Below are 24,505 nucleotides of genomic sequence, written 5' to 3'. Positions count from 1 at the left end.
GGGACGACATGAAACCCAGCTACTTCTCACACAGAGCAGAAAGAGTGATACTGCCTAACGATGAAATGAATGAAAAAGAACGCTACACTTGAGTAGAAACTACCAGAACGCCTGATAAATTCTCAAGAAATCTCAAAATTCCAAAAATACTGGGAGCAATCGGCTGTGATCTAGTTAAAGAATCGAGTCTGGCATTCGTCGCAATGATTCAGATGGATCACGGAAATGCTAAATCGGGTTGTCGAATGGGCTTTGTACCTTAACAGGATCAACCTCCATAAGACTCTTGATACGAGTGGAACAAACTTAACATCAACGAACAGTTTGGTGATCGAGAATCCCGGGGCAACGCAACTCGTATTGGTACTCAAATCCGGGAATAAGAATTTCCTTATGTGTTAGAATCCAAACCAGAAATTCAGGGTCCAACACTACCACGCCACATCGACCTAACAAACTCGGCCACAAAGGTGAGAAATTATGCAGAAATTGAAACAAGAAGTAGTTCTGCATTGTAGACAACGCGTTACATTTCTTCAGTAAACTTCATAAATGCAAATCACATGATACCGTAGTGTGACTTCTCCAATAACGTGTCTCTAACTACAACAGATCTCTAAAACAGACTTAGTGTTTGGTTTTGTGTTAGAATATTTCTCACGAAAGTAAGTTATAATTTTGTTTTTAGCGTGTATGGCTTAATTTATTTTCTGAGTCAGCTACCTCTTAGGGTGATAATCGGTGGGGTACATTACAGAAGACGAGGTCATGGGAAAATAGTCTCCAGGAACAAAGTTTCCTTTCGGATGTTTAGGTCAGTATTCATAAATTTATTTGTTTTTAATTTCTAAAATATTAAGAATTGTGATTATAGGTACTGCAACAAAGAAAAACCATTACGAGCAACTGTTTTTAACCACATCAGGTTTGTGCTATAAATATTTTGCACGTTCTCACTAATGAAGTTGTTACATTACTATTACTTTATTTATAATTATTTCTGTCGTTATTTTCCTGCTGTTGGAAGACGATCTGAGATTTTATTTCACTTCTCAACACAAATCAAAGTAGCAGAAATTCCATACGAAAACTGTAAAAGCTCGGGGAAGCAATGATAAGAAGTTAATGCTGTTTGCACATATATACAACTCTTTCACTGTCATAACAACTTACCATAATATCAGACACACCTCAAATGACTATATAAACGCGGAAAAGGTTCCAGAAAACACTTCTGTCGAATTCAGACCATCGATCTTAGAACCCTAAAGCGTAGACTGACATATCATAAATGTGAATCGCTTCAAATATAATAGTAAATGATTATACATCAGCACCGAGTCTCAGAAAACCAGAACCTATTGAGAAATATACCATGAACAGCTGGATATGTGATACATCCGTAGTAGAACATTGCACTCTTAGGTAGTTGTGACATGGACCCAAAAGGCGCCAGAAGAGTTTGCAAACTACGCTAATTCAAAGACATTTGTTGGAACGGAGATCAAAATGTGTTCTGTCTTCTCTACATCAGTTCAGATCTTCTTTGCGTGTCTGAATTCTCCTGACATTAGGCGGCTAGGTTAACTTTCTAATGTCGGTACTTCGTGACACTCTCTTAACAAACGTACCCGTGTCAGATCGTGATTTCTGCAGCCTACGTAAATGAGGTCTGTGGATGGTGTGATCACTCTTGTATGTTTTTTGAAGTATTGAACTAGCGATTGCTCCTATGCATTGTGGCCCTTGAATTCTTTTTTATACTCTGAGATTGTCCACAGTGAACCCAAACCCTTGTCATGTAGATCGTAATGATATCATCAGAGTCCAAGAACTCGCGGTACATCCTTTTCGTGGTGGTCGGTAAAAAACCTAGCGTCTACGAAACCTCAGAGATGGTGTGCTCCTTTAATCTGGCCACAATGACAGAGCCGCGAATAAATCTGCTGATATCCTGTGTCATGTTCAGCCTGGTCAGAAAGACAGTGTTACCGAAAAACAGGAACACTGAATCTCCAAAGAGCACCAAACTTTAATTCAGTTGCCGATTAATACAACAGGGAATGTAATGGGTATAAGTGCAAATACTTTTATGAGTGATACCTGAATATATACACACATCAGTGTGTTGGTTGTTTTTCCCTTGTGTTGAACAGTCTTTCCACAAACTAAAGACCTGATGTTTTCTGGACGGTCGTAACTGCACCACTAAGTGGGCTACACCAGTCAGTATAGCTTATTGTTCTGTATCCAAACTTCCACACTGCAGCACCTGACCAGATGCCCAGGGGAAAATAGGAATTAATGCTTGCTCTTGCTACATGTACTTACAAGGGAACCTCCCCATCGCACCCCCCTCAGATTTAGTTATAAGTTTGCATAGTGGATAGGCCTTGAAAAACTGAACACAGATCAATCGAGAAAACAGGAAGAAGCTGTGTGGAACTATGAAAAAATTAGTAAAATATACAATTTGAGTAGTCCATATGCAAGATAGGCAACATCAAGGATAGTTTGAGTTCAAGAGCGCCGTCTTTCGTCTCAGGAGCACAGTGGTCCCGTGGTTAGCGTGAGCAGCTGCGGAACGAGGGGTCCTTGGTTCAAGTCCTACCTCCAGTGGAAAGTTTAATATTTTATTTTCAGTTTATGTGACAAACTCTTATGTTTTCATCACTTTTTGGGAGTGATTATCACATCCACAAGAAAACCTAAATCGGGCAAGGTAGAAGAATCTTTTTACCCATTTGCCAAGTGTACAAGTTAGGTGGGTCGACAACATATTCCTGTCATGTGACGCACATACCTTCACCAGTGTCGTACAAAATATATCAGACGTGTTTTCCTGTGGAGGAATCGGTTGACCTATGACCTTGCGATCAAATGTTTTCGGTTCCCATTGGAGGCGCACGTCCTTTCGTCTGCTAATCGCACGGTTTTGCGGTGCGGTCGCAAAACACAGACACTAATCACAAAACACATTTCAATGAACGAACGGATAGATCATAACTTTGCGAAAATAAGAAATTAAAATTTTAACTCGAGGGCGGACTTGAACCGTTGACCTATCGTTCCTTAGCTGCTCACGCTAACCACGGGACCACGGAGCTCTTGAACTCAAACTATCCTAGATGTTGCCTATCTTGCGCATAGACAACTCAGTTTGTATATTTTGCTTATTTTTTCATAGTTCCATACAACTTCTTCCTGTTTTCTCGATTGATTTGTGTTCAGTTTTTCAAGGCCTATCCACTGTGCCAACTTATAACTAAATCTGAGGGGGGTGCGATGGGGAGGTTCCCTTGTTAGAGATACTAACCAACCTAAAAACATACGACTTGTAATAGCTGTAATTATTAGTCTGCATATGACGTAAATACTGTTGTAATGTTTTTCAGTACACCGTCCTCAGTAACCAATAGAAATATCTGCACTTATACCCATTACACCACATGTATAGTCGTGCACTTGACTCCTTGCACAGTGACAATTGTTTACATGTACTGTACATGACTTTATTTATAAAAATCACTATTTACCCAGGAGGCGCAAAATCTGGTTAAAAACTTTAGGTTTTAGAAAGAAAGCAACAGGCCGAAACCAGCAGTTTCTTTAACTTAAACAGTACATGTACTTGTTATTATGCTACCAATCTCTTGCCATTATGACAGTTTTCTCCTTGTTAACACTGAGAACAAGGAAACCGACTTGTAAAATCATAGCCAAGACCTGTTGTATAGTACTGCGAACAAATCGTCATACAGAATAAGAGAGCTAGGAAGCAAAAAACTGCCTGTAAAAACTCACAGTTACTGAAGGCATAGCAAAGTGGTACGACATGAAGTAAACTACAGGGACAAAATTTCCAGGAGGACAATCAATTGAACTGTTTAAATAAATAGGAAATAAAATTACCTGATTAGTAATAATACTGCATCAGTAAACAAGATGCACTCATGCAGATTCTCTAAGCAATCAGATATACATTAATCACGAATCGGAAATCTGAGAAGGCGGTCAAAGTCATCGAATAATTTTACTGGTACTAAGGGCCAGAAAAATTCTGCTAAAAGCTATACTGTGGAGATTAAAGTCGCGTATTGACTGATAGCTAAATTTTAACTGGGTAATATATAGCCTACATGAATTATAACACGTGGGGAGACATTTCGAGAACCATTATTATATGACGATAGATTATTTGTAAGGGGGATAGAAATCATATACGGCATAAAATATTGTATAGTTTTTTGAATATTTACCTGCTTCAGTGATTTCAGTATGTTCCTCTCTTTTTTTCTTTCTCATCGGTGTGTATCTTGGGGCATGTCCATTTTGCTAACGAAAACTTACACCGCCTGCCTCGTTTGCACTTTGTTGTTTGCCAAGTTTGAGTGACTGCTAAAGATACCTCTGTCGGACTAAGCCACCACGTTTACCTGGTAAGCGGACACTGCATACGCGCCCCCACGCGCATGCCAAGCCCCGCACCAATCCCTATCCAGCTCCTAACCACATACGTGAACTCACATAGCACGGCAGCTGGCAGCAACCTGGCTGTCAGCTGACAGGTAAAGCTGTTATGCACGCCTTATGAACATGGCGGGGACGGAATCAAAATTTCAGTCTTTCGGTAGCGCGTCCCCAGAGTGCAGGAAGGCACTACTTGGGAGACTCTCGGGTCTAGGCGTACAACATGTACGCTTCCAAACTAATCATTGACTGACTTTTGATTTTCATATACAGGGAAGCACTGCTGGAACCGACCGGCTAACTCCCCTCATCAAAGCATCCAGACACATCGTCAAAGACAGACTCCGGCTTTCGAAGAGCTTAAACAACCCAGCGACAGTCAACAGTTCAGAGGTGAGAAATTTATCCTCTGGTGCAACTATGAAGCAGCCAGAGGCTCTGCCTAACAGGATCTGGTGATTTGTACAGGACGTACTCAGGTACATGCCTGCCAAGGATATGGAATTTAATTATCTATTTAAGCACACTTTGTTGATTTGTGTAATGCATTATTATTACATCACAAAATGCTAAACTTGACACGCCACTTTTTTGACTCTATTACTATCATTAAGTTTCCATGGCCAACACAAGTGTGTGTTTTAAGTGCACAGGCTTTTTCAACAGCGAGATATATGAATCGTCAAGCTGGTATAGAGACAGGTGGATTGAACTGTTCTCAAGACCTTGGTTCATCGCCGGATGCTACTGCCAAAATGCGAAGTGAACCCCCTTATTCAAGGAAAAATCCAAAACCGAGAATCCCTCTCATGTAGGTGGAGAGGCAGTAGTTGAGAGTTCTTCTGCTAGGTGCCACTCACACATACATTGCTTTTAATTATTGAACCAACCATCATCCGCAGAGATATGTCACTAAAGTCATTGTGCCTTATTCCGTAAACATTGTTTCGAGTATTCTGCCATTTATTTTAGTCGCGTACACGGCAGAAAAGCATTCCAACATCAAGTTTGGTTTCCTGTTGGGGAAATCAGCTGCGGAAACCACCTGAATAGGACTCACAAACCAAGCAATAATGGGGACAGATGAAGACTACTTCATCAGAAAGACCGAAGATAGGAGAACCAATGTGAAAAAAATGTCTCTCCGTCTTTTCAGAATGAAGAGGATAATTTTCCTGAAGTTATTCCCACACTACCGAAGTTAACCAATATTAAGAACTTCGAGGGCTAAAGCAATTACGCGAGACACTGCGGGAAACACGGACTGTAATGTGGCTCCACCAACACGACACGTCATATGGTCGTACAGCGCCCAGTGGCAGGAGATTTTTTTTTTTCCCAAACATAAAATAAAAATGAATTCATACACACACCCTTCTCAACACACCTTTCTCCTGTGTCAGCAACAGAAATCGCTGGAGTCATTAAGATTCGTAAATTTGAACTATTTTAAAAATTATTTATTTCAAAGAATGAAACACTGGCGCAAGTGTCCAGTGAACAAATATTTGAAGGTGATGTAATTTTGTAAATTTCTGTTAAATTCCCTATTTGTAAGTGAATAATTCGATCTACTTTTTTGTTTTCTCCGCTATTCATTTAACAATTGTAAAGGATAGCACAGGGCAACAGCATTTCCATTAATTTATAGGGTATATACAATAAAGTAAATGGTTGTGTGAGATGAAGACATTTGTTGCCTACAACTAGCAGAGCCAAATCAGTTGGTTGTAGCCCATCAGTAAAATCGTTAAAATGTACACAGCTCTAACAACATGCAGTGAATATGATTTGTCAGAACAGTGCAATACAGATACGTAGGAGAGAATGCCAGTTGTTCTCCGACTAAAAGTGGTAGCAATGTTGCCACTAACTTACACATGAAGTTGTGCTCTTTTGTACATTCCCCATTTCACTAGAGGGAAGTCAGCAATAGTTTCCACGTTTGATCAGTGAACCATAGGTTCAATACGATGAGCTAATTTAGAATAATAAAAGGCGTGCTGAAATCCTTACGTGTAATCTAAATACACCTATTAGCAAAACAGTTTTTTTTCGGCATCTGATATATTCCATAGTTTTGATTAAATAAAATAATGCTTATAGATTAGTAATAATTCTTCGTGTTAAGTATTTACTGGGTCTGGTCGCCCCCTTAGCTGAGTGGTAAGCGCGTCTTACTGCTTTGCAGCGGGCCCGTGGTCGATTCCCGGTCAGACTAGACACTTTCTGCGCTCGGCAATGGGATGTTTGTTGTCCTCTTTATCATTTCATCGTCATCGATACGCGAGTCGCCCAATATGGCGTCAGCTGAAAACACTTGCAACTCGTCGGCCGAACTTCCCTAGGTGGGAACTCCCTGCCATCAACGTCATACGATCATTTCATTTTCATTACTAGATTTTTATGTTGTCATTCGTTCTTCAAGCAAAGGAAGAACTTTTGCTTGGCCTGTGCACTAAGCGCAACCTAGTAGACACAGAAATACACCATAGTTTAAGGAACAAATGGAAAGAACGTAACGGGCATACAAACTTCAGATGAAACCAAAAAAGTCAAATAATAACTTTCATAGACACCTTTGTTTAACGGAACCGCTCTCCTAAGATGTCACTATAAAACAGAAATCAAAGGCTACAATCAAGCGCTCTTAAGAAACACGATCACGCAGACCAATACGAGCTACATATCGGCGTTATTCACTGCTGATAATCTCAGTACTTGCCACATTGCTACCTTCCTTCACAAAGTTTCAGAGCAAGTTCACAAAACATCGTCCGCCTTATTTCCAGGACTGTTACAGGTAGTTCGCTGGAATAACACATCCCGGATAAGTTCGATTGTTGACATCAGAGGTGAGCCTGCACGAACGTCGCTTTTTTTTCCTTCTGCCAAGAAGGCTTACATCATCCGTCGACACATGTAACTGGGTATTGTACTGCAGAAGTAAGACGTAGATGCAGCACATATAGCTCTAAAATCTTCAGAATGCGGTGCCCACGGTCATTGCAGAGGAATGTGGCAAGAAATAAGAGGCATCACTGCAGAACTGAATGTTGCACTCGCGAACCGTGTCAGCACCAAAAGGACCGAAGGGAACTTCATAAGATCGGAATTGTAGGGCGAGCTGGAAATCCAAAACCACTCATCAGCGATGCAAGTGCCCGTAACAGGAAAACGTGGTGCCGAAGCCATAAAGCCTGACTATGGAGCAATGGAAGGAAGTCATTTGGTCCGATGGGTCTTGAATCACACTGTTTGCAACTTCTGGCCGAATTTACGTCCCAAGAGTGAAACATGGTGGCGGTTCGATGATGATTTGGGCAGCCATTTGTGGTATTCATGGACCTCATGGTTACTCTGTAGGGCCGCATTTTACTGCCATGGATTATGTGACCATTCTGGCTGATCAGGTCCATCCCATTGATTACAATATTTGTTCCCCAGTGGTGATACTGTCTTCGAAGACGACAGGGCTCCCGTTTGCACAGCCCACGTCGTCCAGGACGGGTTTTATAAGCACGAGGATGAATTGTGGCATCTCCCTGACCATCACAGTCATCAGATCTCAATATTATTGAGTCCTTGTGGTCTATTTTGGAGAGAATCTACGAATATTAACGTGCTGGGGCACAGTGCGATATAGCGGCTTTCGTATCTATTAACGATGGTACAGTTAATTCGTTTTCAGACGGACGTAATAAAGACAGTGAAAAAATCCTTGCCGTAAATGTCGGGAATAGCTATCGGTTGCTTGAATGCTCGCTTATATTATTATATATTACTAACAGATAGTTTTCCAGACGCGACTGTGCTGTACCGAACATAATTTTAGATTCCAAATAAACCACATAATGAAAATAAGCCGAAATTTCCGTCAGAGAATCTTTTTTTTCTCACTTCATTAGATAGTTACCCTCACACGTGATACAACGAAATTGAGTGTTGTTTCTAGCGTTATAAATTTCCAGAACAGAAGGAACGAAAACTGAACTCCACTTCCCAACAATCACACAGTTTACATAAATAATGAAACGTGTCTTTCGTTTGAGCCTACGAGCTGCAGTACCGTCGTGCGAATTCACACTTGTGAATGCCAGAATCGACGAGGTATGCGGTGCGCGAAAAAAAATTACACGACGTACTGCTCCACTGATTTAAGGGTCCATTCTCGGCAGGCAGCCTATAATGTAAGCGAATTTTACGATTTGTTTTGGAAAAAATAATGAAGCAATCATTGCACATTATTTATTGATCCTTGAACAACATTTACTAATTTTTTAATAAGAAATTGTCATCATTAAGCCCGCCGTCTGTGGAGTTATGAATGCTGTGTCCAAAATGAGCTGTGTCCACGAATAAAATGACAAACAGTTTTCTTACCAATGGAGTATTTGCTCATGGAGCAACAGCACGGTTTTTTTTTTTTAAATTTGACAAACTAATAAAATGGCGGACTCTTCAGAAAGAATTGTAGTTTTGTCGTGTGTTTCTGGTCACTTTTTTTCAGTAACTAATGAATAAATTAAAACTAAAATTAGCTTATTACTCCTTGCAGACATGCCCGAGGAGTAATTCCGCCAAATTTCAGAAAGATATCTTTGTGCCCGAAATCCTTTCCGTCAGCAGTGTATTTCAAGCTGACGGAATGGATGCCTGTGTACAATCATGGTTCCGTAGGTTACCGCAAACATTTTTTCGTCAAGACATTGGCCGTCTTCTCTCATAGTGGGATAAATGTATTAACAGTTATATCGATTACTTTTCAAATAATAAACGGTTCACTTACTTTCTCCATTTGTTTCGTTTTCGTAGCACTGCCCCTTATAATAGCCATAGAAACGAGTAAACGGCAGTGAGCCGGGAATCTATGTTACAAGCTTTTTAGTAAAATTGAATGGAATGTTCTTAATGGTTCAGACTGTGATTGAAACTTGCGTTCTGCACGAGAGCGAACAGAAACCACAATAGTAACAGGAAATATATACAGGCTTAATTTTTCATTCTTTACTGGTGTTCTTCAAACATATGTTGTTGATTTGCTGAAATACACCGAAAGCACTACAATTGCAACATCAAGAAGGAGTTGTGTGACATAAACGAAAGTTGGTAGGCCTTTTCTACATCTGAAAGATGATGTCTATTCAGATTTCACGCCAGTCGCATAAGAGTGGCGCTGTTAGCGCCACTATGAGGATGCAAATTAGGTTTATTTTAAATGCACTACGTAACGGTCGTGGGCGTTACTTACCTTTGAGACTGGACATGGCGAGTGAAAAAGACGCCATTATCAACACCCCACTGAGTTTGAAGGAAGTCATGTATTAGGGTTACCAGAAGCTGCAATACTGCAGAAAGACTTGGCAGGAATGTAGCCACTTTACATGGTTTCTGGCAGCGATCGTCACGAGGACGTATGGTCGCTCCGTGGCACTACCGAGAGGGAAGACCATCGTGTTCGATGTCTGGCTCTGGCGCATCGTACTGCATACTGCATCTGCGGCAGTAATCTGAGCAGCAGTTCGCACCAGAGTGACGCAACGAACTTTTACAAATGGGCTACTTCAAGGAAAGCTCCGGGCCACATGCCATGTAGCGTGCATTCCTCTAATCCCAAACCACCGCCATTTGCGACTTCAATAGTGTCAAGCGAGAGCTGATTGGAGGGTACGGTGGAGGTCTGTAGTGTTTTCTGATGAAAGCTGGATCAGCGTAGGCGCCATTGATGGTGTTGTGTTGGTTTGAACGAGGCCAGTTGAGGGCCTGCAATCAATCTGTCTGCGTGCTAGACTCACTAGACCTACATCTGGAGTTATGGTCTGCGGTGCAATTTCGAATGTCAGCAGTAGCACTCTCGTGGTTATCCCTCGCATACTGACTGCTTATTTGTAGGTCAGTTTGGTGATTCGACCTGTTGTGCTGCCATTTTTGAGCAGCATTGCAGGTAGTGTTTTCCAACAGGATAACGCTCGCCCACATGCCGCTGTTGTAATCCATCATGCTCTATAGAGTGTCGAGATGTTGCCTTGGCCTGGTCGATCACCAAATCTGACTCCAACTGAGCACATATGGGACATCTTCAGACGACAACTCCAGCGTCATCCACAAGCAGCATTAAGCGTCCCTTTATTAACCGACCAAATGCAACAGGCATGGAACTCCGTCACACAAACTGACATCTGGCACTGTACAACACAATGTTTGCACGTTTGTATGAGTCCATTCAAAATTCTGGTGGTTACATCTGTTATTAATGTACCAGCATTTCATAATTGCGGGCTGGGCTAGCACTTGGATGGGTGAACATCCGGTCAGTCCAGCGCTGTTGGCGAGTGGGGTGCACTCAGCCCTTGTGAGGCAAACTGAGGAGCTACTTGACTGAGAAGTAGCGGCTCCGGTCACGAAAACTGACAACGGTTGGGTGAGCAGTGTGCTGACCACATGCCCCTCCATATCCGCATCCAGTGATGCCTGTGGGCTGAGGATGACACGGCGGCCGGTCGGTACCGTTGGTCCTTCATGGCCTGTTCGGACGGAGTTTAGTTTAATTTCATATTTGCAATGGCTTATCTCGCGGTTACATTAATCAGTTAAATATGTAACCCAGACAAATGTATTCTCGAAATTTCATTACTCTACATTAATTACTTTTTGATGTTGCAATTTTTTCCGTCATTATATGTTTGGGTAAAACACTTAAAGAAAAAAATATATGTTTTTGCAAAATCATTTGCAGACAGGGTTGATAGAGACCATGAAACACTAAAGGATAATATTTACATCTGAAACTCGAAGCAGGGAAATTTCTCGTGTTCCAGGAGCTTACTAGTCTGAACGTCATTTGTGGTGTAGTTCGCATGTCGCAGATATCTGATTCTGTTAAGTCAGGCCGAGTCTGGAGTTTGAATTTTGCAATATAGAGGCTGTTGAAAAGCCACGGGTTTACATATCAGCACGAGAGATAAGTATCACTAAATTATTGAGGCGACATGTTGAAACGTTTCTTCGATTCGCCTCCTGTAGTATCGTAGCGTCGCGAAAATATCGTTCCCGCCAGAATCTACGCTCTCGCGCCGGTGTGCGGTGCTCGAGACAAATTACGTGAAGTGTGGCAGCACTGTTTAGCAAGGAAACTTTTATAGGTGAATTGGGATCAACTCCATGCACTGTGACTCTGCAAAAGAGTCTTGATAAGGATCGCCAGCCTCGGCTTAACTCACGAGACAGGGTTAAAATTTTCGCTATTCCAATAGCAATTATAAAGACCTTGTAGCAGTCTGATGGCATTCATGAAGACCACAAACTCAGTGTACTGGTTTAGAAAATGTACATTTAAAACAGTAACACACTCCCATCAACTGGTTTCTTTCAACATCTGTGGGAATTTGCACAATGACAACACTGGGTAATAGCACAAAGCAACGAAGGTCAAAAGACAGGCCAATATTGCAACACTTAAAGTACCCAAGAAAACAAAAGCCGTTTATTGGCTTTAATTATCCCCTCGTCGCCGGCCGTTGTGGTAGAGCGGTTCTAGGCGCTTCAGTCCGGAACCGCTTTGCTGCTACGGACGGAGGTTCGAATCCTGCCTCGGGCATGGATGTGTGTGATGTCCTTAGGTTATTTAGGTTTAAGTAGGGGACTGTTGGCCTCAGAGGTTAATTCCCATAGTGTTCAGAGCCATTTTATACCCTCGTCAATTGCGCCTGTTGCGCCAAACACCGCCTCCCTCTAGTTAATAACCACATTGCTGTTGTTGTTGTTGTGATTGTCGTTGTCGTCGTCGTTGTTGAAGTCTTCAGTCCGATGTTTGGTTTGATGCAGCCCTCCACGCTAGTCTATTCCTTACAAGCCTCTTCATGTCTGCATAACTACTGCAACCTAAATACATTTGAATCTGCTTACTGTATTCAAGCCTTGATCATCCTATACAGCTTTTACTCCCCACACTTCCTTCCGTTACTAAATTGATGATTCATTGATATTTCAGAATGTGTCCTATAGAACGATCCAGTTTTTGGTCAAGTTCTGCCATAAATTTCTTTTTCACCCAATTCGATTCAGTGCTACTTCATTAGTTACTCGATCTACCCATCTAATCTCCAGCAGTCTTTTGTAGAACCATATTTCATAAGTTCCTATTGTCTTCTTGTTTCAGCTGTTTATCGTTCGCGTTTTACTTCCGTACATAGCTTCCCTTCATACAAATACTTTCAGAAAAGATTTCCCAACTCTTAAATCTATATTACATGTATCAAATCACTTTTTTCTCACAAATGCGTTTCTTATTATTATCGGTTTGCGTTTTATATCCTCTCTACTTCAACCATCATTAGTTATTTTTCTGCCCAAGTAGAAAAACTGATCTGCTACTTTCAGAGTTTCATTTCCTAATCTAAGTTTAACAGTATCGCCTGATTTAGTCCGACTACATGCCATTACCTATGTTTTGCCTTTGTTGATGTTTATCGTACAACCACTTTTGAAGACGCTATCCATTCCATTCAAGTCCTTTACCGTCTCTAACAGAATTACACTCATGTTCAGCAAAAACTGAACACCTTGAACGACTAGAGATAGGACGCTCATATTCACAGGACATGTACATTAGTATGTTCGACGGAAATCATTAGCGTTTAAGTCACCTCTTTTCAGCATGTGTCCTACTGCCTAGTAGGCACATGGTCCGCCATGTGCCATGTTAACTTGTTCCGTGCGTTATGGCATCGACGCGTATAACGTGCGAATGGCGTGCTGTGCTATAGCCATCCATGCTGCATTCACCTGGTTCCAAAGCTCACCTGTGGTGGTTGGCACTGGATCACAGCGCCCCACCCTTCGTTACACTACAGCCCACACATTTTCCATTGACGACAAGTCTCGTGATCTGGTGGGCCAGAACAAACGTCCGACATCCTGTGACACCAAGAAGGTACGTGTTTGTGCAGCAAAATGTGGTCGTGCATTGTTTTGTTGAAAAATGGCGTCTGGTGCGTTGTGCAGAAAGGGTATGGCTATGGGTCGTAGGATGTCATTCACGTAGGTCACACTGCCCTGGACAGGCACCAACTGTGATCTGTGGTTGTACCCAATAGCATCTCATTCCATAAGTCCTTCAGCTGGTGCTGTATGTCTTATGCGAATGCAGTCACTGTGATATTGCTCCCTCTGTCTGTGCTGAACCAAAATGTGGCCTTCATTTCCAAACAAAGAGAACCTAGATTCGTCCGAAAACACTATCTGATGCCATTCCCCTGTCCCCAATGACGTCGCTCCACACACCATTGCCGTCTAGCATGTTTCTGCTCATTCGGCAAAGGTAGGCAGAGAAGTGGACGACGCGCACGTAATCCATGCCATAATAAACGGCGAGGAACTGTCACCCCTGATAGTGTATGATGTGTTACACAGTTCCATTGTAACGCCAGAGCCGAGGAGGACGCAAATCCGTCCTGCTATGCCATTAGGATGAGGTGTCTTTCTTTTCGGGGGCTGGTCTGCGTGGTGCGACCTGACCCATCTCGTCGTGTTCTACGGCCTTCCGTGCACACATCCGATGGATGTATCACACCCTCTCATATCAACAATGCGCCCTCTTTCAAACACACTGATTTGACTGCACGATTCGCTCATACGTCTGCAAGGCCCCATGCATGTCAATGGTCCATTACCTTCGGTTTATAGCAACAACGAGAGCCGCAGACACATTTTACCGGTAGGTGGTGTTGTGCCGCAATATCGATGTTGACCATAACCCCTCTGTCCGACATGGTTCAAATGCTAATTATTTCTGCAGAGCGTACCAATGTATGTACATTTCCTGTGAATATGTACGTCCTAACACTAGTCGTTCAAGGTGTCCTGTTTTTTTTTCTTTTTTCTGAACGTGGATGTACAGTGGTATCAGTAAATCTCGAAGTTTTTATTCAATTTGATTTCAAATTTTCTCATTGATTTCCTTTACTGCTTGCTGAGTGTGCAGATTAAATAACATAGGAGATAGGCCAGAAACCTTTCCGACTCCCTTATCAACTACTGCTTCTCTTTCATATCCTTGTACTCTTATAAGAGCAGTGTGGTTTCCGCACAAGCCTTACAGAGTGGTCAGAAACAGTCTGAAAAGCTTGTAAGCTTATTGCTGAGATATAATTAAAAAAAAAACACATTATTACGTTGCGCCGTTTCCCAGTTTAATTCGCACTGAAGTTAGCCAATAAGGCCGTTGCGCGAGAAAATTGAAGCGGCCTACCAGAAACAATGTCGGCAAACGTGTTCTTCGTTTATTTTCATAAAAACAAACAAAAGAGCAATACAAGAAGTACACATGGGACGGTAGTAAGGCTCGAACCCGAACCAAAGGCTGAGCAGTCACTACGCTATGACAGCAAATAACACTAATATTGCCGGCCGGAGTGGCCGAGCGGTTCTAGGCGCTACAGTCTGGAACTGCGCGACCGCTACGGTCGCAGGTTCGAATCCTGCCTCGGGCGTGGATGTGTGTGATGTCCTTAGGTTAGTTAGGTTTAAGTAGTTCTGAGATCTAGGGGACTGATGACCTCAGAAGTTAAGTCCCATAGTGCTCAGAGCCATTTGAACCATTAGAACACTAATATTGTATCTGGCGGGCCGCACGAATTTGCGCACGCAATGCCAGTTAACTCGGAAACGGCGCAACGTATCGATTTTTTCCTTAAAAATTATTTCTCAGCACAATCTACCCTAAAACACTCTTTCAAGCTTTTCAGACTGTTTCTGGCCAGCTTGCATGTAACCTTTCGCTCCCTGTATTTTACCCTTGCTTCCTTCAGAATTGCAAATAGTGTTTTGAAGTCAACATTATTAAAAGTTTTCCCTAAATTCCAGATGTTATAATAAATCCACTATTTATTATTACGAAAGCTATTCAGACCAATTACGTGTGCACACACTAAGCCGCATTCCGCACTTTCGAATTCTTTTGAGCTTCCCGTTCTGGCGGAATATGGGAGGGGGTAGATTAGTGTTTAACGTCCCGTCGATAACGAGGTCATTAGCTTGGGTTGGGAAGGATGCGGAAGGAAATCGACGGTGTCCTTTTGAAGGAACCATCCTGGCATTTGCCTTATACAATTTAGGGAAATCACGGAAAGCCTGAATCGGGATGGCCGGACGCGGGGGTGAACCATCGTCCTCCCGAATGCGGGTCCAGTGTACTAACCACTGCGCTACCCATCTTGATTTCTGGCAGAATAGCTCTATCGACCATTGATGATCACTAACTCCTGATTTGAAATGTGCAACTGTTTTAAACAGCAACTTCGCCCCACGTGGCCCACGACTTGCCTCCTACACCCAGGAGGATTGACGACCTGTCACCAGATTCCAGAAGTTGTCAACAGCTCCCGAAATAGTTTAAACATTCTGGCCTTTCCGCCAATTAGCCTGAGGAGTTGAGAGCTGCCATTCCCATTGGTCTTCTCGCGCTAACAGCTCTCCCCTGGAAACTGCTGTCTAATGTCCAGACTTCTCTCAGTTAATTTCCAACTTAAATGGAGCTAGAAAGTACCTGGGTAAGTCTTAAAGACTTAAGCAAGCCTAGCAGAGTCGGTCCATAACATTTAGCTTGCAATGCGACTCTCCCCTACAGCATATTAGAGAAATTCACCACACGAAGTGCAGTCGGCGGACAAGGCGAGCCTTCTAGATTACGAGACTCGTGGAAACTCTTCCCGACGCGCCTCTAACAACGAACACCACGCTACATGCCGTGGTCGCACATCAGGATGGGATAAAAAGAGCGCAAACTCCCTGCATCGGTAAAAATCCGAACATTATAAATATTCACCCGAACCGTCGTATTAACAGGCTCGACAATGATGTAACTGCATACACCAACATCGATGTGCGTTCAGCTTTACAAGTCTTAACAACCCCGCAAACAGTTTCTCAATCCCACAGAAAGAGTTGTTTCCGTGTCTCTCCTTCCGTAGCTTTCCTTATCTGAAGCGACAGTGAAAGAGCTGCGTCAGCTTTTTTGCAACGGACAGTGAGGAAGGCAGAACATGGGAACCGTAGATTAACTGAGACAGGAGGCCGTGTCAGAATTCAAATAACTTTAAATATTGTAAAAAAAGACAGAAATGTTAAATATAGTTTCTATATGGAAATACAGGACGTTTGCAAAAGATTCATCCCATTTCATGACTATATCTTTTACAATTATGAAGACAGAACTTTGGAGTGAACCATTTGTTACACATAGAACTATAAAGATTTTTCTTATTTTTTAAAATCAAAGACACATATGACTTTACAAAGGTATATCTTTTAATAATGAATTAAAGATAGGTTTGTCTTTTTACAAGTACACAATTATTGTTTAGCTTTAAAATCCAAACATGTTCACCACAGATGTGGCATCCTCCGAGGGATTTTTTCTTTTATTTTTTTAAAATACATACATACAGATTATATTTATGTGAGGACAGATGTTACATTGGATTTTGTTATTTAAATTACATGTGTACTTAAACCTTAATTTTACATTATGTATGTCCTGTGGTTGCCAACCGAAATCAGCCACAGGTCTAAATTACTACTTCATGTCGTCTATAAACATAAGGGATGCTAGCATTTTTTTTTTTTTTTTTACTTTGTGTTCTGCCTTACGGCAGGTCTTGTCATGGGCCAGAGAGGTCCACCGCATGAGCGTCTAGGGAAGTGATTCCAGTGGTGGTTTCCCGTCCCGTTGCCTTCCACTGGTGATGATTAAATGATAATGAGGACAACACAACACCCAGTCCCTGAGCAGATCAAATCTCCAACCCAGCCGGGAATCGAACCTGGGCCCCTTGGCGTGACAGACTGCCGCGCTGACCACTCAACTATCGGGGCGGGCGATGTTAGCATATCATCTGCACTGAATTTTTGTGTCGCTAAGTTTGGTTGGGAGCCACAGCACATAAACAATGTAAAATGAATGGTAAATTACGTATGTAATTTAAATAACACAATTCTGTGTGAAATATATCCTAAACAAGGTATAATCTGTATGAAAGTATTTCAGAAAAATAAAAGGCAAAATCCCACTAAGGATACTACGACCGTGGTGAAACACGTTTAGATATCAAAGCAAAACAATAATTGTGTACTTGCAAAAAAGCGGACTCATCTTTAGTTCATTATTATTTTCTCTAAGCACGGGAACTAAGTTCAAAATTCCAACACGATAGTACACTGATGAGCCAAAATATTATGACCACCTGCTTAATAGCTTATTCTTCCGTCTTTGGAACGAGATACATCTGACTCTGCGCACCACGGATCCGACAGTTTGTTGAGGTATGTGTCATTAGGTTTCTACGCACAGGTCACGTAATTCGCGTAAATCACGGGCAGCTGATATTCGTACGCGATAAATGGCGCCCGATAGCGACCCAGATGGGTTCCATAGGTTTTACATTAGGCGAATTTGGTCGCAGAGACCTCAGCGTGATTCACTATAATGCTCATCAGACCACTGTAGCACGGTTCTGGCGCTAAGACACGGACAATTATACTGCTGAAAGATGACGTCGACGTCTGGGAAGACATCAGACACGAAGGGATACCGGTGGTTCGCAGCTGTCTGCGTATCTTCGATTACTACCGTAGCTCCCATGCAAGCGCAGGATATCTCTCCCACAGCAATACACTGCTCCCACCCGCCTACGTTCGTCGCTCACTGCACTTATCGAACCTCCGTTCACCTCGATGACGGCGTTTGTGGAGACGATCGTCGACCTAGAGTAGCAAAAATGTGATTCACCCGAAGAACCGACACGTTTCCATTGATCGACGGTCGAATCTTTATGGTCCTGTGCCCACTGCAGTCACAATTGGGTCAACGTGTGAACATGTAGGGATGGTCTGCAGAGGAGCTTCGTGTTCAATAATGTACGATGATCAATGTGCTCCGAGACACTTGCACGAGCAGCAGCACTGTGCTCTTACGGCAAAGATGCCACAGATGACTATCTATCCTACTTTACAGAGCAGACAAGCCTCCAAACCCTACATTCTGTGACGAGTCAGGGACGTCCAACCATTTAGCGCCTAGGGGCTGTTTCACTGTCCTTCTACATCCTTCCTTAGATGCTCTCGACAGTAGCACGTGAACATTCTACCAGCTTCGCCGTTTTCGAGATACTGATTCACAGACTCTGCGTAATAATAATCTGCTCTTTGTCAGAGTCGATTATCTCAATGGATTTCCCCATTTGCAGCCCATATCATCACTAGGGTGATGTCCCGTGCATATCTGCTCCGCTTACATACTTTTGTTACCACGTCACGTGCCCACAACGCCACCAGGCGGCATTCAACCTCACGGTCGGCAGTGGTCACTGTGAATTGGCTTATAAGTGTATATCTCTTACATGCATGCACGTACAACTCTGAAATACGTCTCAAATTACATTTAGAATTGAATTTTTCATTTACCTTCTACAAACGTTCAATGTGCTCTCCAGCGGACGTACAATAAACATCCAGACTATAGTCACATTCGTCCGACATTTTTGTGAGCATTTCTGGAATTCCTGTACTCACTACTGACGTTAAACGGCATCGCAGTTCACCGAAAGTTGTTGGAAGTGGGGGTACATAGACGGAATCTTCCAAAAACTTCCCAAATGAAATCCCATTCTGTGAAATCAGGCAATCTTGGGGGGCGATTGGTGCGTTGCGAGATCCTTTCGCCCCCTGGGGTTGCAGATATAGCGCCGTATTCCCGACGAAAATCATGCCGCGTAAGAGTAACTGAATTGCATCTATTGAGATGGAGAACGCAGAACGCCTTTCGTTGCGATGTTATTACCACCTCGACACATTGGGAAATGAGCAAGCCAGCCAGCCAGCCAGCCAGCCAGCCAGTCAGTCGGCGGGCGGAAGGGTTAACGGGGAGGGGGAGGTTGGTGGGAGAGGGGGAAAGGGAGATCAATCTGCACCAGGGAGACACCTATTGTTAGTTTACAACTAGCGCCATTAAAAGTTATGATCAGTCCTGTTATCTTCATTCATGTAGATGATGTAGCATTATAAAATAGGATGAATCTTTGACGAAAAAAGATTCTCGATGAGATTTCGAGACTACAGCCAGAGGACAGCTTGCTGTTATATTTCGGCTGACAAACCAGCAGTCACCTTCATCTTTTTGTAATACTGAATATTTTATAAATTTTGTAATGTCATTATAACAGCAAGGCTCTGAGCCAACAGCTGAATCAACGAATGTCTGATTTCGAAGGGCTAGTGGTAGTACTTGCGACCGTTCTGAGTAAGGATGGTGGCTCTGCAGTCTGATGGATGGAGAGGGAATCAGCTTACCGCTTAAAACGCTTTACGAAGGTGTCTCTGTAACAGTATGTTGGTGTTTGTATTTGCTAAATACTGAGGGAGGAACACTTCCACAGCAAACACACAAGATACCACTAGAGTAGTATCCAACAGTGGACAGTACACAAACAAATCAACTTGAGTTAAGCACCACTGTATGACGCTGCTGGTTCATACAATTTCATTTCAAGAGCCCTGTGTTTATTGTATTTGACATATAAATCTATTATAAAAGTGATTAGTGTCACAAGCATATTATCTATGTTCTCTATTTCACAAGTTGCTGCACGATCCTCACCTAGCGTATCTGACCCAAGAGTCTCTGGTGGGTGGGGGAGGTTACACTGCATTCCGATTTTTTAGTTTATTTTCATTTATTTAACGAGTGTCACACACTATCCAGTGGATACACGTGTGTTTTCGCCTTATTGTCGGGATTTAGCCAAAAGACTAAGAAATTCTCGCTTCTTTGAAGCACACAGCCGGCCGCTGTGACCGAGCACTTCTAGGCGCTTCAGTCTGGAACCGCGCTGCTGCTACGGTCGCAGGTTCGAATCCTGCCTCGGGCATGGATGTGCGTGATGTCCTTAAGTTAGTTAGGTTTAAGTAGTTCTAAGTTTAGAGGAATGATGACCTCAGATGTTAAGTCCCGTAGTGCTTAGAGCCATGTGAACCATCATCTGAAGCACACAAAAACTAATTCCATTGGTCAGCACCTTGCTAACGTCCCCTGAGTCCCACTTGGATCCAAGTCTGTGTTAGTGACTGCTTCATAGAGGCACCGATACTGCCACCTCTTGATCTGACGGAATTAGATGTACCGCAATCGAGCTGACAACGTTCCCTCCTATGTTACTTCATCTTTTAGCAAAGTTTAATGTGGGGTTTCATGTACGAGAATACACGTTATTTACGTCGCATCGACTGTGATCTATGTATTGCATCTACACGGTCCAGTAGCATTAATGTGACCATCGCCTATGTTCGACGTCAACGTAAAATAAACACTCACAAAAGGCAGGTAGCAGCTAGCGGTGGAGGATGTATAAAACGTGTCTGGGGACGCAGAAAACAGTGCAGTCAATCTTGTAATGCGAAATGGATCGATTAATCTGACGTCCGAAATGGCATCATCATAGGCTTTCAGGCCAAGGGTGGAAGCATTTCCGAGACAGCTAAGTTTGTAAACTGTTCGGTGCCGCCTTGGTTAAAGTATACCGTGCATGGTAACATGACGCTAACCAAACCTGGCGTCGAGAAAACTGTGGTACACCACATGTCATAGATGACAAGGGTGAACAACGGCTGCGGGGAAGTGTACAAGCGAACAGACGTGCAACTGTTGAGCAACTGATGGTCTAGATCAGGGCTTAACAACTGGCCGGTTTTGAGAGCGAGTACTCGCGTCTGCTCAGGCACGTGCTCGCGAGCAGGTGCAAGGTCGCGGAGTAGGGAGAGAGGGGTGGGAGGGGAAATGATGCGCGCGCACGTTTGAATGTGATCTCGCGTTCTTAGCAGATTTAACTAGCCATCTGAATGCTTTGAACATTTTACTACAAGGTAAAGATCTGCTAATTACTCATTTTATAGATCGAATACGAGCTTTTAAAATGAAATTGACACTTTGGGTGAGTCAGCTGGAAACAGGAAACCTAGCTCATTTTCCTAAATTATCATCCATGCAAGATGTTCACAAAGACGGTGAACGTTATTCACATAGTTTAGTTGATCAGCGCTTTCAAGATCTGACAGCACTAGACAGTGATTTTGATCTGTTCTCTCCGTATTCAGCGAATATTTAAGAGATTCGTCCTGAGCTGCAGCAAGAAATTATTGACCTGCAGTGTGACAGAGAATACAGAGACAAATTTCAGAACAAGAAAAACATTTTAGAATTCTACAGACACTTCCCTCAGGACAGATTTCCTCGTTTGCACAAACTGGCGGCTACAATAATATCAATGTTCGGTTCCACGTATGTTTGTGAACAACTGTTCTCTGCAATGAAATGTAACAAGACGCCCCTGAGAAACGCATTGTCTGATCGAAATTCAAACTGCACGCTGCGCCTAAAATGCACAAGAACAATTACTCCGAACATAGACGCAATTGTAAAGGGCAAGAAGTACAAGATAACCGAGAATCCCACACTTCAGTGACACCTTTTATTGTGTAACAGTTCACAAAATAATACGAATGTAGAGACATACACTAAGCTAATAAAATTATGTGCATGTATACATTCTCCTTTATTTGTTTCATTTGTCGCAGTAATAATTCGTGAGTGATATCCCTGCAGGTGGCCGCAGATTTACATTGACTGGCGGCAGCTGTTGTGTGCCCCACGTGACTTTCCCCACTCTCCGCTCTGGTCCGGTAATGGGGGTAGCGTGCTCGCGCTGCTCCGTGCTCGCGCCTTGCTGCTCACAGCTTGCTCCGCGAGCACGTATGTTGTGAAGCCCTGGCCTAGATGAACCAGGGAGCTACCAAGTGTGTGTCCTCAACGACCATTCAGTGAAAGTTGCTGCACATGGGCCTCCGCACCAGGTGCCTGGTTCATGCACCCATGCTGCATGCTGTTCATCGGCGATGAAGGTTGGAATTTTCACACCAGTAACACAACTGGAAGTCCACTGAGTGGCAACAGGTGGCCGTTTCTGATGAATCACGTTTTATGCTCCGTCTGACGTCTGAAAGCAAACACCCTGCAACAATCATCAGAAGGGTCCAGACCGGAGGGAGGAGCATTATGGTCCGGGAAATGTTGTCATGGAAGTCCCTTGGTAAGCTCATCATTCTGGAAGGCGCAATGGATCAATATAAGTAAGTATCTATCCTAGGCGACCATGTCCACTACTACGTGCCGTTTGTTTTTCCTTGACGTGATGGCATCTACCAGCAGGACAATGCAATGTGTCACACGACCCGCAGTGTATGTGCGTGGTTCGAAGAGCACCAATACGAGTTTACGGTACTGCCCTGGCCACCAAATTCCCAGGATTTAAACCCAGTCGATAATCTGTGGGATTACCTCGATCGAGCTGTTGGTGCCATGGATCCTCAACAGAGAAACCTAGCGCAGTTTGTCACGGCACTAGAGTCAGCATGCCTCCACTTCCCTGTCAGTTCCTTCCAAAACCTCACTTACTTACCTCCTGCATGTCTTGCTGTGGTCCACGCTGCAGAAGGTGGTTATTCAGGCTTTTGAAAGTGGTCACATTCATGTGACTGGACAGTGTATGCATTTGTATGTGTGAATGCAGGTGAGTTTGCAAGTATTTGAATGGATACGTATCTGTGTGTGCATGTTGCCATGAGTTGATGTTATTGCGCGAAACGGGCGCGCGCGCGTTTGTGTGTGTGTGTGTGGGGGAGAGGGGGGGGGGGGTTGGTGGGCATTCGTGTGTATGTGTGTGTTCAGGCGACTGTATTTGAAAGACACGAGATGTGGATAGACGTTTCCAATTCTCTGATTGTATGTAATAGAGGTATTGTTAAAATGTGGAAAGTGAAAACACGTGAATGCTAAAATATACAACCCCGCTGGGAAAGAAATGACGAACTCACACTGTCGCGTGCGATAAATGAAGTAAAGGAAAGTAAAGCTAACAAAATTACGAGTATGATGTACGTAGAGAAAAATGAACTTGAACCCGAGATTTTGGGGACAAATTGTTCAAATGGCTCTGAGCACTATGCGACTTAACTTCTGAGGTCATCAGTCGCCTAGAACTTAGAACCAATTAAACCTAACTAACCTAAGGACATCACACACATCCATGCCCGAGGCAGGATTCGAGCCTGCGACCGTAGCAGTCGCTCGGTTCCAAACTGTAATTTTGGGGACAAAAAGGATTGTGTACCTCTTGTAAAATTCACGAATATCACAAGAAATCCAAAAAAAATTACGAATAGTGATAATCCATGAGAAATTACAATCTCACCTTTTTGATCCTGAAATCTGGGATCTAGTCACAATGCATTGAATCATTTTGACACTAATGCGCTATGGAATCGTAACCTAAGGCCACCATTTTCGCATTGGATAGATAAGCTAGTACTACCACACATGAATTTTTTTCAGTCATTGTAAAGTTAACACAACAACCTTATTCGAAATACCCGTCATTTTATTGGCAGATATTTTGCCACTAACATTTGAACTGCTCACTTTCTTTTTATTTAGAACAATTCCCTTATCTTCCCACTTCTTTGAAAAAATACGTAGGGTAATTAAGTTATTACATCCCTCTCGAATTTTTCACATAGAAAAAGAGAGTTTAAGGTGGGGAGACGGTCGATCATGGCAGATGTTTTTCCTTTTGAGAAAAGTGCCGGCCGTTGTGGCCGAGCGGTTCTAGGCGCTTCAGTCTGGAACCGCGCGACCGCTACGCTCGCAGGTTCGAATCCTGCCTCGGGCATGGATACGTGTGATGTCCTTAGTTAGTTAGCTTTAAGCAGTTCTAAGTTCTAGGGAACTGATGACCTCAGATGTTAAGTCCCACAGTGCTCAGAGAAATTTGAACCATTTGAGAAAAGAGGAGCATCGGAAATTATGGAAGGAGTCGCGTGTTTTGAACTGGAACTCATAATAGATAACTATTTGGAAACGAACATTGTGTCACAGTTATTCACGATAGTGTGATGCAGAATGTGAATTTAATGAAACTATGTAGCCCTT

At 43.0% G+C, this 24,505-nt stretch overlaps 1 protein-coding gene across 1 annotated transcript in view; it reads left to right on the top strand.

Annotated features, from left to right (window-relative positions):
• LOC124722306 overlaps positions 1-24,505 on the top strand; it is a 725,235-nt gene that overhangs the window by 409,282 nt on the left and 291,448 nt on the right. The window contains exon 3 of the mRNA XM_047247488.1: positions 4,744-4,863. Coding sequence (XP_047103444.1) covers positions 4,744-4,863 — 120 coding nt within the window. The remainder of the gene's footprint in view (positions 1-4,743; positions 4,864-24,505) is intronic.

The sequence above is a fragment of the Schistocerca piceifrons genome, chromosome X (genome assembly GCF_021461385.2).
Source record: "Schistocerca piceifrons isolate TAMUIC-IGC-003096 chromosome X, iqSchPice1.1, whole genome shotgun sequence".
NCBI classification, from domain to species: domain Eukaryota; kingdom Metazoa; phylum Arthropoda; class Insecta; order Orthoptera; family Acrididae; genus Schistocerca; species Schistocerca piceifrons.
The sequence above is the reverse complement of the archived record's forward strand: the minus strand, read 5'-3'. Positions and strand labels throughout refer to the sequence as shown.